This window comes from Loxodonta africana, chromosome 11 (assembly GCF_030014295.1).
Source record: "Loxodonta africana isolate mLoxAfr1 chromosome 11, mLoxAfr1.hap2, whole genome shotgun sequence".
In the NCBI taxonomy this organism is placed as follows: Eukaryota; Metazoa; Chordata; class Mammalia; order Proboscidea; family Elephantidae; genus Loxodonta; species Loxodonta africana.
In genome coordinates this window covers 85,451,702-85,467,668 of record NC_087352.1, presented here as the reverse complement: position 1 = coordinate 85,467,668, position 15,967 = coordinate 85,451,702, and the positions used below count along the sequence as shown (strand labels likewise).

The 15,967-nt window shown below is 40.0% G+C and overlaps 1 protein-coding gene across 8 annotated transcripts in view; it reads right to left on the bottom strand.

Moving 5' to 3' along the window:
- The window catches only part of OSBPL1A (oxysterol binding protein like 1A), a 238,929-nt gene that overhangs the window by 78,526 nt on the left and 144,436 nt on the right, over positions 1-15,967 (bottom strand). For 6 of the 8 annotated variants that reach the window (XM_064294638.1, XM_003406354.4, XM_023543923.2 and 3 more), the window contains one exon: positions 14,426-14,588. The exons of the other annotated variants lie outside the window; for them this stretch is intronic. In XM_064294638.1, the coding sequence (XP_064150708.1) occupies positions 14,426-14,588 (163 nt within the window). The remainder of the gene's footprint in view (positions 1-14,425; positions 14,589-15,967) is intronic. 8 annotated transcript variants of the gene reach the window in all.

The window sequence follows — 15,967 nt, the reverse complement described above, 5'->3', positions numbered from 1 at the left end:
GGTGATAATTCAATCTTAAAACTGTGGTTCCTCTCTTTTGCCCACAAATATGAATATCAAATAGGCCAGACCTTGTCTACCATTCAGTGTTGCTGGATGACACATCAATGCCTTGGTAGAAAGCATGGAGTATTAGAACTATGTTGAACTTTTGATAGGCAAACAGGAAAACTTGTATAGCACTAAATAATGATGGGAAATAGATAACTTGGTATGCACTGTTTTATGGGTTTGTTTATTTCAAACAAGTTCCAAAAGGATTCATGTGACTTAATTGATAATTATATTTAACAGAAAACATGTCAGAATAAAACTTTGAAAACCAGACCATATTGCATAAGAAAAATGTGTTAGCCTACACACAAACATTTAAAGCAGACAGAACTTTCCCTGATGAATTTCTCAATTAAAACAGTAGTATTAATAGCATGGCTAAAAATACCAAAGTTTGTTTTAATGTGACAAATCTCCAGTGGACCAGATCTTTAAAGCTCTGTCCATATTAGGATTTAGGACTATCTTAAACACGTTTCAGATTAAACACAATCTGAACGTCCTCATCCAAACAGCATGGAGGCCAATCAACGTCTGTGGCTGGGTTAACGTGACTTTAAAACTCTAGAATTAAAAAGACCATACATCCTATCATTCTTTTACAAGTGAGTGAACTTTTCAATGTTGATTTGTTAATTTTTCCTCCTACTAAAAAGCTGAAAAAAGAAGTCATCAAGTATATAATATAAACATGCCAATAATTCTGATAAGCTATCCCAATGAGCATTTTTTTATGTGACCTCTGAAAACCAGCCTGAGAACAAACAGTGCAAAAGGGCAAGACGTGGGAGAACTGTGGGTAATGTCCAGATAACCCTTCCTCCGGTTACTTAAGGCAACAGGAAAGGATCAGGAGGTACGTGTGCTCAACAGAATACCTTTATTGTTTATGGCTTCCCATTTACTAGACAAGTTCTAAAGACGTCCAAAGCAACCTGAGCCACAGCCTAAAATATCAGTGCCAAAATTTTAGTCTTAAGGTAAAACTGCTTAAACTAAACTAAAATTTTTAAAAATTGCTTAAACTCAAAAATAACACAGTAAATATGAAGAACACAGAGAAAATAAATAATACCACATTTAAAATAAACTGAAAATCGGGATGAATCCCAAGGGGGGCTGCCAAGGCATTGCTACAATAGTCAGCTAAGGAAGTGGCCAGCACTTGAAACAGACTCTTGGCAGCAAGCAACAAGAGTCAGAAACATTTTAGACATCTTCTCTGAATGATGTCCAAGGTCAAAATTAGCCAATTGGTGTAGTGTTGCTTTTGACAGAGTTTCTTAAAATTATTGGCTTGTCCCCAAGAAAGTAAATCTACCACTGTTTTCTAAAACTTGCAAAGTCTATACATATAACTGAGATGGAGAACCAGGCAAACTATAGCGTATACAACTGGAAATCTCAACGTGTATTCTGTTTTGGATTACTAAGTCAAGGGCTTCCCAATTTGTCCTGTTGACATCCTTTCTCAAAATTATTTTCAGGAAGCTCACATAGGCATATTCTTTACAAAGAAAAAAATTCTAAAACTAACCAGATACAGAATAACCCAGTTACAAAAGGAAGTATTTTCACGTGACTTCAACTTAATAGATGAACATTTACCAAGTAACTACCACATACCAGGTAAAGGGTTAGCTGCTGGAACAGTTTTAAAAGATTAATGAGCTATGGTTTGTGTCTTCCAAGCATTTAAAGTCCAATCTAGTGAAAGACACACATGTGAACCCGTGTTTACACATATGGAAATAGCGGGTAGAATAACTCTTACAGGTATCTGGTTAAGTTTCAAAGTAGAGATAACATCTGAGCTGCACTGTGAAAGATGAATTTGGGTTTAAAGGAGAGAAATAGGACACCGGGTATTAGAGGAAGAGCAAATAGCCCCAAAGCCTGAAAGAACAAGGTGTGCGCATGAATATTTGGCATAGTTAGAGAGGAGGGCATCTAAAGGCAAAAAGCATAGTCATCACAGATGAGGCTTTAAAGTAGGTCAGGTGATAAGAGTCTGGATTTTAACCTGTAAGCAATGGGGAGCCACTGAGTCACTGAACATTTGTCCAGAGAGTGATAAAATGAGTTTTAGACTTTGCAGATAACCTTGATGTATTAGTGTCCTGTGGCCACCGTAAGGAACCTTGGTGGCACAGTGGTTAAGCGCTGGGCTACTAACTAAAAGGTCAGTGGTTCGAACTCACCAGCGACATTGTGGGAGAAAGATGTGGCAGTGCACTTGTGTAACATTTGTTGTTGTTGTTTTGTGCTATCGAGTTGATTCCGACTCATAGCAACCCTACAGGACAGGGTAGAACTGCCCCACAGAGTTTCCTAGGCTGAAATCTTTATGGGAGCAGGTCGCCACAGAGCAGCTTGGTGGGTTCAAACAGCCAACTTTTGGGTTAGCAGTTGGGCGTTTAACCATTGCATCACCAGAACTCCTTTCCGTAAAGCTTACAACTTTGGAAACCCTATGGGGCAGTTCTACCCTGTCCTATAAGGTCACTGAGTTGAAATCAACTCAGCGACAACAGGTTTGGGTTTTTGGTGGCCACTGTATTAAATTACCACAAAGTTACTGGCTTAAAACAACAGAAGTTTATTCTCTCATAATTCCAGAGGCCAGAAATCCAAAATTAGTGTGGGCTGATGAGACTACAATCCCTCCTGAGGCTTTAAGAGAGAATCCATTGCCTCTACTAGCTGCTGGTGGCTGCCAGCATTTCTGGGCTTGCGGCTGCATCACTCCAATCTCAGTATTCTCCTTTGTGTGTCTGTCTTAATTTCCCTCTGCCTTTCTCTTATGAGGTTACCTGTGATGGCATTCAGATCCCATCTAGATAAACAAGGATGATCTTATCTCAAGATCCTTAACTTAATCACATCTGCCAAGGTCCTTTTTTCAAATAAGGAAACATTTACAAGTTCCAAGGATTCAGACATGGACATACCGGTGGGGTGGCATACATTTTTTCAGCCTACCACACCTGGCAATATGTAGTATGGAGATGGGCTGACAGTGACAAAAGGCTGGGAGCAGGAAAACTCATTAAGAAGCTGTATTAGTTATCTAGTGCTGCTATAGCAGAAATACCACAAGTGGAGTGCTTTAACAAAGAGAAATTTATTCTCTCACAGTCTTGTAGGCTAGAAGTCCAAATTCAGGGCACCAGCTCCAGGAGAAGGTTTTCTCTCTCTGATGGCTCTGAGAAAAGGTCCTTGTCATCAATCTTCCCCAGTCTAGGAGTTTCTCAGCACTGGGACTCTGGGTCCAAAGAATGTGCTATGCTTCTGGTGCTTCTTTCTTGGTGGTGTAAGGTCCTCATGTCTCTCTACTCACTTCTCCCTTTTATATCTTGAAAGAATTGACTTAAAACAAAACCTAATCTTGTAGATTGAGTCCTGCCTCGTTAACATAACTGCCAACAATCCCATGTCATTAACATCATAGAGGCAGGATTTATAATACATGGGAAAATCACGTTAGATGACAAAATGATGAACAATTGCACAATACTGGAAATCATGGCTTAGCCAAGTTGACGCACATTTTTTGGGTGGAGACACAATTCAATCCATAACAGAAAGCTACTGTAATAGTCTGTGGATCAAGGAAAGGGGGCAGCTAAACTAAGGCACCAGCAGTGAATATAAAAAATAGGAGAAAAAGGAGAAGACTAGATGCCCAGATATGGGGACCAAGGAGAGGGAGTAAACATGAATTCCACATTTGTAGCTTTCACAGTGTGTAGATGATGATGGCATTAACCAAGACAGGGAATACCGAAGCATTCAGAACAGGATGACATGTATAGTTTCCAACAAACAGAGTTTGAGATGCCTGGGACCAAAATGAAAAATTTCAGTAAAGAGATGGGAATTCTAAAAATAATATTATCCTTCACAATCAACTGGTCTTTAAGTTCAGGCAATTTAACCTCAAAAATGTACCTCAAATTTTATTCACTCAAATATTTGAACAGCTTAGTTGCTAGGGATGCAAAATTCCTCACAGGATTTACTCTCTTATTGATTGGCAGGGCTGAAATAAATCAAATAATCATGCAAAACAGTACAAAATTGTAACATGGCAAGTACCAACGTACATGGTAAGCCTAAAATAGGGAATTTCATCAACTCCAGAAAGTCAACCAGGTTTTCCTTGAGGAAGCCTGTAGCCCTTGCCCCAGAAAAGTATGTGCTAACTAAGGTAAAAAAGGGGAGAGAAGTGAAACTCCATTCTCACTAAAAGTGCTTTTTTTCAAGCAATTCTCATCTCTCATATAGGACAGCATGACCGCGAATCAATCTTTATTCCCAAAATACAAATAATCTGTTAGAACGCGAACTCCTCCTGGGTAGGAACCACGTCTTGTTTTCTTTGAATTCACATTAGTATACGGCAAGCATATTCTAAGAATTTCACAAACGTTTACTAAAAGAATGAATTTTTCAAAAACACGAATCTTGTCACCCTATATACTCAATTATCTCTGTTGGCTCCTCACCACTTAAATGCAAAAATTCAAATTCCTCAGTACAATCTAAAACAAGACTCATTAAAAACTGGTCCTGGTCACCCACCGACTGGGAAAAAATTTTCAGCTATGACATGTCTAACCAGCGCCTGATCTCTAAAACCTACATGATTCTGCTAAAACTCAACCACAAAAAGACAAACAACCCAATTATAAATTGGGCAAAGGATATGAACACGCACTTCACTAAAGAAGATATTCAGGCCGCTAACAGATACATGAGGAAATGCTCTTGATCATTAGCCATTAGAGAAATGCAAATTAAAACTACCATGAGATTCCATCTCACTCCAACAAGGCTGGAATTAATCCAAAAAACACAAAAGAATAAATGTTGGAGAGGCTGTGGAGAGATTGGAACACTTATACACTGCTGGTGGGAATGTCAAATGGTACAACCACTTTGGAAATCAATCCGGCGTTTCCTTAAAAAGCTAGAAATAGAACTACCATATGACCCAGAAATCCCACTCCTCGGAATATACCCTAGAGAAATACGAGCCTTTACACCAACAGATATATGCACACCATGTTTACTGCAGCACTGTTTACAATAGCAAAAAGCTGGAAGCAACCAAGGTGCCCATCAACAGATGAATGGATAAATAAATTATGGTATATTCACACTATGGAATACTATGCATCGATAAAGAACAGTGAGGAATCTGTGAAACATTTCATAACATGGAGGAACCTGGAAGGCATTATGCTGAGTGAAATTAGTCAGAGGCAAAAGGACAAACACTGTATAAGACCACTATTATAAGATCTTGAGAAATAGTTTAAACTGAGAACACATTCTTTTGTGGTTATGAGAGGGGGGAGGGAGGGAGGGTGGGAGAGGGCTATTTACTGATTAGTTAGTAGATAAGAACTACTTTAGGTGAAGGGAAGGACAATACTCAACACAGGGGAGGTCAGCACAACTGGACTGGACCAAAAGCAGAGAAGTTTCCTGAATAAACTGAATGCTTTTTCGAAGGTCAGCGGAGCAAGGGCAGGGGTTTGGGGACTATGGCTTCAGGGGACATCTAAGTCTATTGGCAAAATAAATTGTGTTAAGAAAACATCCTGCATCCCACTTTGAAGTGTGGCATCTGGGGTCTTAAACACTAACAAGTGGCCATCTAACATGCATCACTGAGTCTCAACCCACCTGGCTCAAAGATGAATGAAGAACACCAAGGTCACAAGGTAATTATGAGCCCAAGAGACAGAAAGGGCTACATGAACTAGAGACTACATCATCCTGAGACCAGAAGAACTAGACCACAACCGATGACTGTTCTGACAGGGAGCACAACAGAGAACCCCTGAGGGAGCAGGAGAACAGTGGGATGCAGACCCCAAATTCTCATAAAAAGACCAGACTTAATGGTCCAACTAAGACTAGAAGAATCCTGGTGGTCATGGTCCCCAAACCTTCTGTTGGCCCAGGACAGGAACCATTTCTGAAGCCAACTTATCAGACATGGATTGGACTGGACAATGGGTTGGAGAGAGATGCTGATGAGGAGTGAGCTACTTGCATCAGGGGAACACTTGAGACTATGTTGGCATCTCCTGCCTTGAGGAGAGATGGGAGGGTAGAGGGGGTTAGAAACTGGCAAAACGGTCACGAAAGGAGAGACTGGAAGGAGGGAGTGGGCTGGCTCATTGGGGGGAGAGTAAGTGGAAGTGTATAGTAAGGTGTATACAAGTTTATTTGTGAGAGACTGACTTGATTTGTAAACTTTCACTTAAAGCACAATAAAAATTATTTTTAAAAAAGTGAGGTAAATACAATGGTTCGTAATAACAAACAGATGCTACTTCTCAATGTGCATCAAAACATTATTATTATTATTGTATTATTATGTTAAAGATGTTTTATGTATCTGGAAGTGTTTCTTTAACGTTTTTTACACACAGAAAAGTATACTATATACTAAGACAAACATTTGACTGATGTTAGATATGAATCGTACCTAACTGTTCCAATTTATGTACAAATTTGACTTAAAGACAGACTTAGGAACAGAACTCATTCGTAATCTGGGTACTGCCTATAATTTCATTTATTTGGAATGTACAGAATAGGCAAATCCATAGAGACAGAAAATAGATTAGTGGTTGTCTAGGGCTGGGTGGTTGTAGGGAAACAGGAAATGACTACTCATGGGTACAGGTTTCTTTTTAGGATGACAAAACGTTTTAAAATTAATTGTGCTAACAGTCGCACAACTTTGTGAACATACTAAAGATGAATGAGTTGGGTGAACTGCAAGGTAATTGACTTATATCTCAATAAAACTGTTAAAAAATAAAAACTGGTCCTGAACTGTCTTCCCGGCTTTATCTCTTGTTACTACCCTTAGCATCTGTCATGGATTGAACTGTGTCCCCCCAAAATATGTATCAACTTGGCTAGGCTATGATTCCCAGTGTTGTATGGTTGTGCATTGTCTTAGGCTCAGTTCTCTAGAGAAGCAAAACCAGTAAAGCATATAAACATACATAGAGAGAGAGATTTATATCAAGGAAATGGCTCACGCAGTTGTAGAGGCTGGAATGTCCCAAGTCCCTGGGTCACAAAAGAGGCTGTTCCTGATTCAGTAGCTGTAGGGGCTGGCGAACCCAAAATTAACAGGTCAGAGAGAGGGGCTCTTGCTCACAGGCTGTGAAGATCGATGAATCCCAAGATCAGCAGACAAGACCACAGGCAGCGGTCAGCTAGCTCAAGTCCCAAGAACCAGAGGTCAGGTGAACAGGAGCCAGGTGCAGGATCCAATGCAAGCAAAAAGCCCCTGAGCCTTGCCAGAATGTCCGTTTATATTTTATGCAGTCCACACACCTAAGAAAATTCTCTTTCAAATGATTGGTTACTCACAGCAGATCCCATCATGGGGGTGATCACATATCAAATCTCAACAGGGAAGGGATCACAACATTATATGACTGTCAAAACATTGAGAATCACGGCCCAGCCAAGTTGACACACAATCTTAACCATCACATCCACCATTTTGTCATCTGATGTAATTACCTATGTATTATAAATCCTAATCTCCATGATGTCAATGAGGCAGGATTAGAGGCAGCTTTATTAAGGAGGCAGGAGATAATCTACAAGATTAGGATGTGTCTTGAGTTAAGCTCTTCTGAGGTACAAAAGAGAGAGGCCAGCAGAGAGGAGAGGGACCTCATTATCACCAAGCAAGACGAATCAGAAGCAGAGCACATCTTTTGGACCCAGAGTCCCTACATGGAGAAGCTCTTAGACCAGGGGAAGATTGATGATAAGGACCTTCCCCCAAAGTCAACAGAGAAAAAAAGGCCTTTGCATGGAGTTGATGCCCTGAATTCAGACTTCTAGCCTCCTATACTGTGAGAGAATAAATTTCTCTTTGTTAAAGCCACACACTTGTATTTGTTACAGCAACACTAGCTAACTAAGACAACATCTAAAAAATGGGAGCTGAACAGAGGAGGAGGTTGGGGTGATAAGGAAGAAACACACAAAAAGCTACGTAAGAAGATAAAAGGCCATAAGGCAGAGGATGGCTAATTGCGAAATAAAAGGGAAATAGAAAAATATTTGCTATGAATACAGATGTGCGTGAGATTACCAGGTACTAGACAGGTCTAGGCACCCTAGTGGCACCGTGGTTAAGAACCATGGCTGCTAACTAAAAGGTCTGCAGTTCAAATCCACCAGTGGCTCCATGCAAACCCTATGAAGCAGTTCTACTCTGTCCTATAGAGTCTCTATGAGTTGAAACTGACTTGATGGCAGTGGGTTTGGTTTTTGTTTTGGTTTAGACAGGTCAAGGCTACAGAAAAGACACACAGGATAGGCACAGGTGAAAAATATACAGCTATTTTAAAAATGAACTGCAGAAGGAGAGAATACTGAGACTGGGAATATGAAGAACAGAGTCTTACTAAATGTTCATTACCGCACTTGAGAGTTCTCACCAACACCACTAAAAACCTTGGTCAAATCTTATATATTACAGATGTAAAATGTCCGGGTAGATGTCATTACTCTTTCTCAACTATTACCTGATATGTTTTTATTGGATTAAACTACATGACTTAGGTCATAATGGCTTCTGTTACTCTCTTCCAGACAAAACCACGGTTGTTATATTACTTTCTGTTCTGAAATTTTTTATTTAAAAGAACATGAGCACTTACTCTTACAACTGCTCAGAAATGCTATAACTGGATTCAATTTTATGATATAACTATCTATTGGTTTTACCAGTCTACGCTATTGAATTTTATGCATTACTCATGTGCATTTTAACCAAAACAGCATTAAGAGGAAAACCTAGCAAGGGAGTCTTTCTAAAAGCAACTGATCTCAACACGTTTCTAAAAAGGAAAATGGACAGAAAAAAAATGCATTTTTAAGTTACAGTATTCAAAGGACAATAATTCTCATAATATTGCTATCTCAGGCTAATATTAAAGAGTAACAACCATAGTATTATTTGGTTTAGCTGGAAATAAATGATTCAAAAGTAATTCCTTAGATTATTAGAGAGTCAAAAGTTATGCACCTTTCATTTCCTTCCCCTTAGCAACTCATTCATTTCCCCACTCTCTGTGAGCAGGCCCCAGAGCACCAACTTGAAGGCAAATTCTTCTACAGCAAATTTCATATTTTAATACTATCTTCTCCCAGCTCCCTTCTTTATTACCCATCTCTCCACTCCCCACAGAATCCACACTGGTCTATACAGACTGTGGGAAATCAGTAAATATTAGGGATTAACCTGCGCTCTTTGTTGAATACCAACATGTTTTTAGAAAAGACAGAATATCAATGACATTTATTCAACAATCTGTATTCAATAAACAACAGAGAGCAACTATTGTTATGTGCTAAGTATTTCAGGGGTATAAATAGATACGGTCCCTTTCATGATAAAAAGACAAGTGCAATACAATGGAGGGGTTATAAAAGAGGTATCCTGTAGCCATTGAGTCCATTTAGACTCATATAAGCAGAGGAAAAACGGAGGAAGAAATGATTAATTCTGCCTGGGGGAGCCAGGAGTGACAAGGAAAGCAGATAACTGAGGAATGGTTGAGGAGCAGAAGAAGGTAGCATAAAGTACAGGCTAAACTGATGGGCAGAATATGGTAGAAATATGCAAAAGGAACCACTTTATCCCTAAAGTGGTTCCTTCTGTATGTTTCTACCACTTTATTTTCCAGAAGGATGAGATTTCTCCACAGAACTAGTTAGCCTTTAGTTGCTCATTAAATCTTTTTGCTTCAATATGCACTTACATTTAGCCCTTTTCCACAAAATGATTGCATACAGTTATATTCAAAATTCCACTCAACATACTCATTTCATTCTTTAAACACAGACAAAAGGACAAAATGCCACGCTTCATCAGATTTATCTCCTTTTAAATAAATTTACATAATGGAATTCCACCAAATCGTGAGAAAGAAATCTGCTTGCTTTATGGCATTTTATGAAATCTTTAATCACGAAGCATACTGGAAAAACAATTTTCTCAAGAGATCCCCTGGGACTGGAAAAATCATTATAGTAAACAGTTGGCTGTGCATCGTGATTCTGTCTCACCATATCAATAGGTTCCCATTGATCCTGATGAACTGAAGAAGCTTAAATGATATGTCATGACAAAAAGGCGTGACAAAGGGAAACAGGAAGTTGCATGGACTTTGGATCTAAATAAATACAATTATTCTTTTATTTTAAAGGAATTAACACAAGTTATAAGCAACTTTTAAAAAGAAGAGTAAACTTTTAGAGAAAATAATTTTCAAATACTTCAAGAAAGGTATCTTTTAACATCTTTTTTTCACATTCTCTCAATACCAGGATAGGTTTGATTTAAATTATTCTGATTAAACACTTAAAAATAAGCTATAGGTCTGCACAGTTTTTCTTGTTCTCCTTAACCCCATATCCAGTTGCCCAATATCACTATTACATTTGAGGATGGAAGGCAGGCCAGGGTGTGGGAGAATAAGTGAAGGGAACATTGGTACAGGATGAGTTTGAAGAGACAGGCAGGGTCTGGATCACGTGAAGGGTCTTGAAGGCCATTAAGGAAGTTGAATTTTATTCCAGGTGCAATGAGAAGCCATTGAAGGGTTTTAGGCAGGGCAGTATCACTGTGGGTGTTGTGTACAAAATGAATGTCAAGGGAGCCACCAGACTGGAGTCTCAGAGAATACTGAAGAGGCTACTGCCAAGGCCTGGCAGGGACCAAGAGCGGGTGCTGCACAGATGATGGGAATGAGAGCTCACAGTCATCAACACCCTGGTACACCACAGGCATTAATTTATTCTTTCCAATAACCCTATGAGCCATTTGTAGATGAAGAAATAAGGCAAAGAAAAGTTCAGTAACTTTGCCAAGAGCGGAGGAAGTGGTACAGCTACAATTTATCAGCCTGCAGCCCTGGCACCTGCATTCTTGATCTCCACATGATGCAAACAGGACACGGATGGAATCAAGGTATGATTTGAAGGTGGAACTGGCAGGCCTTGGTCTGAGTTTCATGGATGCAGCACATGTGAGGAGCGTGTCACGAATCACTCCCAGGTTTCTGGCTTTAAGAGATGGGAAGAGGTGTCATTTACTCCTAGAGAAAACCCTAGGTGCAGCAGGATTTGGAAGATCAAGAATTCATTTTTTTATATGTCAAACTGACAGTGGAGTATATAAATCTCTAACCAGAGGTCCTTGTAAGAGGGAGGCAGGGAGATCAGAGTCAGAGAGAGAGACTGGAAGATGCTACACAGTTGACTTCCAAGATGGAGGATGCAGCCAAGGAATGCGGGCGGCCTCTAGAAGCCAGAAAAAGCTCTCTCCTGGAGCATTCAGAAGGAACACAGCCCTGCTGACACCTTAATTTTAGAACTTCTGGCCTCTAGAGCTGTAAGAGAATAGCTCTGCACTGTGTAAGCTGCTAAGTGTGTATGAATTTGTTACAGCAGCAATAGGAACACCAGGAAATTTACATTAATATTTAAAATGATGTGGTATAGAATATGGAGGTGAGAAAAGCAGTAGCTAAACAAAGGCCCTTGGGAAGCCACAAGGAAGTGGGAAGCAGGGCTAATGTGGAGGGAAGACCCTGAATCAAGGAGGAATGTTTCTTTTGCAGCAGAAGGAAAGGAGGAAGTGGCAACGAAGGTTGATGTGTAGAGACTGCGGTGAGAAGATGAATTTCAAAACAGTTTTTGTTAACTCAATGAATTATGTGGCTAGGTCATCAGTAAGGTCAACACTTGAACCCAGGGCTTTTGACTCTTAAGAGTCAACGACTCCCAAGATTTCATGGTAATAAACAGAAGGCATGGCCATAAAAGAGCTACTATGTTCAGGCAAATAAAACAAAACTCAGGTGGTCCATCGAGGGCAGACAGGAGCAAGTTCATGGCCCCTGTGCCACCGCTTCATTCCTACAGCCGTGGGACCCCGCGCCCATCAACCCAGCACCTGGATGCAGCTTCATGATCCTTCTCAACACAGCAATCCACAAAGCGCAGGCACTGCAGCGCCATCTGAATTGGCATTTGAGATGAAGTTTATTTGCCAACCCTGACCTAGGGACCATAGTTCTTTAGATCTCCTCCTCCCAGAGGAGGTGATCGTGGAGATGAGCGTCAGAATACCACTAAGCAGAAAGATGACAGTCGCTGCTAAAAGTCTATCAATAAGAAAATGATAAAAGCAATGGTGCTACAACCATACCATGGACTACTATGCAACCTTTAGACAGAATGTGATGGAGCCAGAGTACTGGGGGAAGCGTCTAAGATCAGTTTTCACGTGAAAAAGCAGGTTGAGAACAATTATAGCTACTCCCATTAATGATTTAAAAAATAAAAAAATCCATATGTACACACGCACATCTACATGCAAATGCTTACAAAAGTTCTGGAACAGACTATATCAGGCTGTTAGCAAGAACCTCTTAGGAAAGTGCGTGATTAGGGGAAGGGGTGAAGGGAGCCTTTCGTTAGATACTCTACATACTTTTATACTGAACTGCTTGTAACAAACATGTTTCCTTTTGAAAAGAAAAATAAATGTATTTATATATATATTAAAATATACAATATATATAAAAGGACAAAAAGAGGAGCATTTGAAGTGCCTGGATTCTTTGATAACCAGACTTCTTTGTTCGGCTGATTCCTCGCTTAATCCTGTACTCAATCCTTCTAGCGTCTTTCCATTTTGGTTGTCCCACAGCAAAAGGAACACATGAGATAACACTGTTGGACCTGGCACACAGTGGACGTTCAACAACTGTCAGCAGCCTTAAATCATCCACCTTCCCTTCCTCCCTCCCTCCCTCAATCACAGGAACTACTTCTTCACCTTGTACTCCTTCCACTGCTTTCAAACCCTGCCTTTACTTTCTCTTCCCAATATCTGAGCCATTCATTTCACAAATACCATATTTAATTGACAACACCATCATCATTATGCTCATCTTTTTCTAATTATTCCAAAAATCTTGCTATTAAGATTACTTACTCCCCTTCTTTTAATTATATCATACCCCTACTAGTAACATTTAGGGTTGCTACGAGTCGGAATCGACTTGACAGAAATGAGTTTGGTTCAGTTTTTTGGTACTAATAATGTTCCTATTTGCTTTTGTTTACCTTATATAAGGAATGTCTTCTCCATAAGTCCACCACCAACCAACAGCATTTTCCTTGTCCGATATTGTCCTCTATGTTCCTTATCTTCCTTAACCTAAACTCTTCCAGCCCTTATTTCTTCTATTCTCACCGTGCTTGCTCTTTAATTTCTTACTGTGAATCTCTACCTCATACCCACCAAGGTTTTCTGCTTCCATGGATCAGGTTTTGTGAAGCCCAGAAACTGATATGTGCCCCTATTATAAGTGTTTCATTTCCTTCTATTAAAAAATTCTTTTTTGTCAATCTCACTGATCTCTAATCACTCCCCTCCTACCCTGCCCCCTACCCATACCTGCCTCCAAAATTCTGAACATGAATTCCTAAGAGGTCAAAGCTACTCAGCAGTCCCTCCTCCCAAGTCATCCTCAACTCTCCACATTCATCTCCTGTTTACTGAGCACTCAATACACACCAGGCATGATTCTAAGCATTATTTAAACATAGTAACTCATTGAATCCTCACAGAAACCTGTCAAAATGAATACTGTAACTATCCCCATTTAAAATACGTGGAAATTGAGAACCAGAAAGGTCACAGAACTTGCCATGGTCACACAGTTGGCTGGCGTCAGGGGCAGGATGTGATCCAGGCAGCCTGGCTCTGGAGTCCAGGCTCCTGGCCATTGCTCTGTGCTGGCACTCGGCTGGCAGCTCTGAAGCAAAGCTAGGCACTTCCTTTTCTCTGCTCCAGCCACACCATGGTCTCACGTCTACTTTGGCACTCAGCCTGTTATACTGCAACCTAAGTCTTACTCATCTGTATTCTTTACTCTAAGACCTCTTTGAGGACAGGATTGTCCACTTCTCTAACCCTAGTACATGTAATGGCACCTGGTACCAGGTGGTACTTAATAAATGAATAAATGAATTAAACAAAGGAATAAATTAGAGTGTGCTGTTTCAACAGCACCCAGTCCTAGCACAGCATCAGCCTTCAATATAGGCTGACTCAATGACAAGACTGCCATTTCAGACCTTCATGACACAAGAAATGGGTAGTTTTGGGAGCTATGCTGATACATTTCTATCTGGTCATTCCAGGAAACTCAAGTGACATCCACCATAAGCATAAGAGTACACTTAGGGGTGGTCTTTAAATCACAAACACTCCACTGAAGGATTCTAGAATTACCTGACAGAGCATCATAGAACTCGTCCTCACTAAGGATGCTGAGAGGTGGCGATCCTTTAACCAGGGACTGCTCTAATTCATGATGCTCAGTGGCCAGAGCCTCCAGTGCTTCTGACAAAATTTTGTTTTTCTCTTGCTCTTGTTCCAACTTAAAATTCCTCACCTAGAAGGAAACAGACACACAAAAAAGGCTTCAGAGTGATGAGACTCAGACCTACTTATTGGAATATGAAAATTACTTGGTTCTGATCCAATTCAACTGCAACATCAGAAATAAAAACAGTCTTGCTAGATCTGTCTTGGATGAATGAGCAAAATTACTAAACTAATTTTGTTCTTCCCAGGGGGCCTTTTCTCACAACAGCTCTAGCTGGTGAAAATGGATTAAGAACTACCAAATGAATTCAGCTCAAACGATCAGGATCATGGTATGAGCAGCTTAGCCATTTCAGAAAACATATTTTAAAAAAGCAATCTGTCTCAACATTAATGATGAGGTTAAGAAACTAGTTTCAGCAAGTTTTTAAACAAAATAAAGAACACCATTCTAAATATTTAAATGTGTACCACATGAAAGTGTGAGGTAAACCTGTTAATTGTTCAGTTTACATCCAGAATAGTGTAAGTTAAGTAGAGGGCAACCAGCTGCTAGGCAAATATTATAAACAGTTTTATTGTTTCAATTCCATATTTTACCTCGAATTTGGCTCACTAAAAGAAATAAGGGCTAGAATTACAGAAACAGTAAAGGGTGGCTCTTTGCCCTCTGAAGATCCAATCTATTCCTATCTGGTCCAAGAGCATTTGAACCTTAGCAGTTGACTAAAACCCTCTAAAATTTAACTAATCCAGTCCTTATATAAAATAACAGATAACTGGTTTTGGCATGGACCATTTTATCTACTTTTGTATCAGAACTCTGAAAATCAAAACTATTCCATAATCTCCCTCAATTTCTAGAGACAATGTGGCACTGTAGACAGGGGATACAAAAGGTGGGATCTAACATAATCTGCCCTGTAGTCTCAGAAAAGTCTCTTGTTCCTTAGTTTCTTCACCTATAAAATAAGATTCTGCTATCTCATGTACTTTGGACATTTTATCAGAAGGGACCAGTCCCTTGGGAAGGACATTATGCTTCGTAAAGTAGAGGACCACCAAAAAAGAGGAAGGACCTTCAACGAGACGGATTAACACACTGGTTGCAACAATGGGCTCAAGCATAACGACAATTGTGAGGACAGTGCAGGACCCGGCAGCATTTTGTTCTGCTGTACATAGGGTCACAATGAGTCAGACCTAACTTGACGGCACCTAACAACAACAACACAATCATCTATAATCTCATCAGTGGTCTTCAATCTCAGTAGTCTTCAAAAAAAACTTTGTTTCCTTTAGCAAACCTATTTTTCAAATATAATCCTATAATCCCAACATATAAAATAGATGCCTTAGAAAGCAGACATGTGCTAGGAGATGCTGGGTATGGAGCACAAGCCCCATCCCTGTGGCTCGCTCCTGTCCTTAAGGTCCAATCCCAGG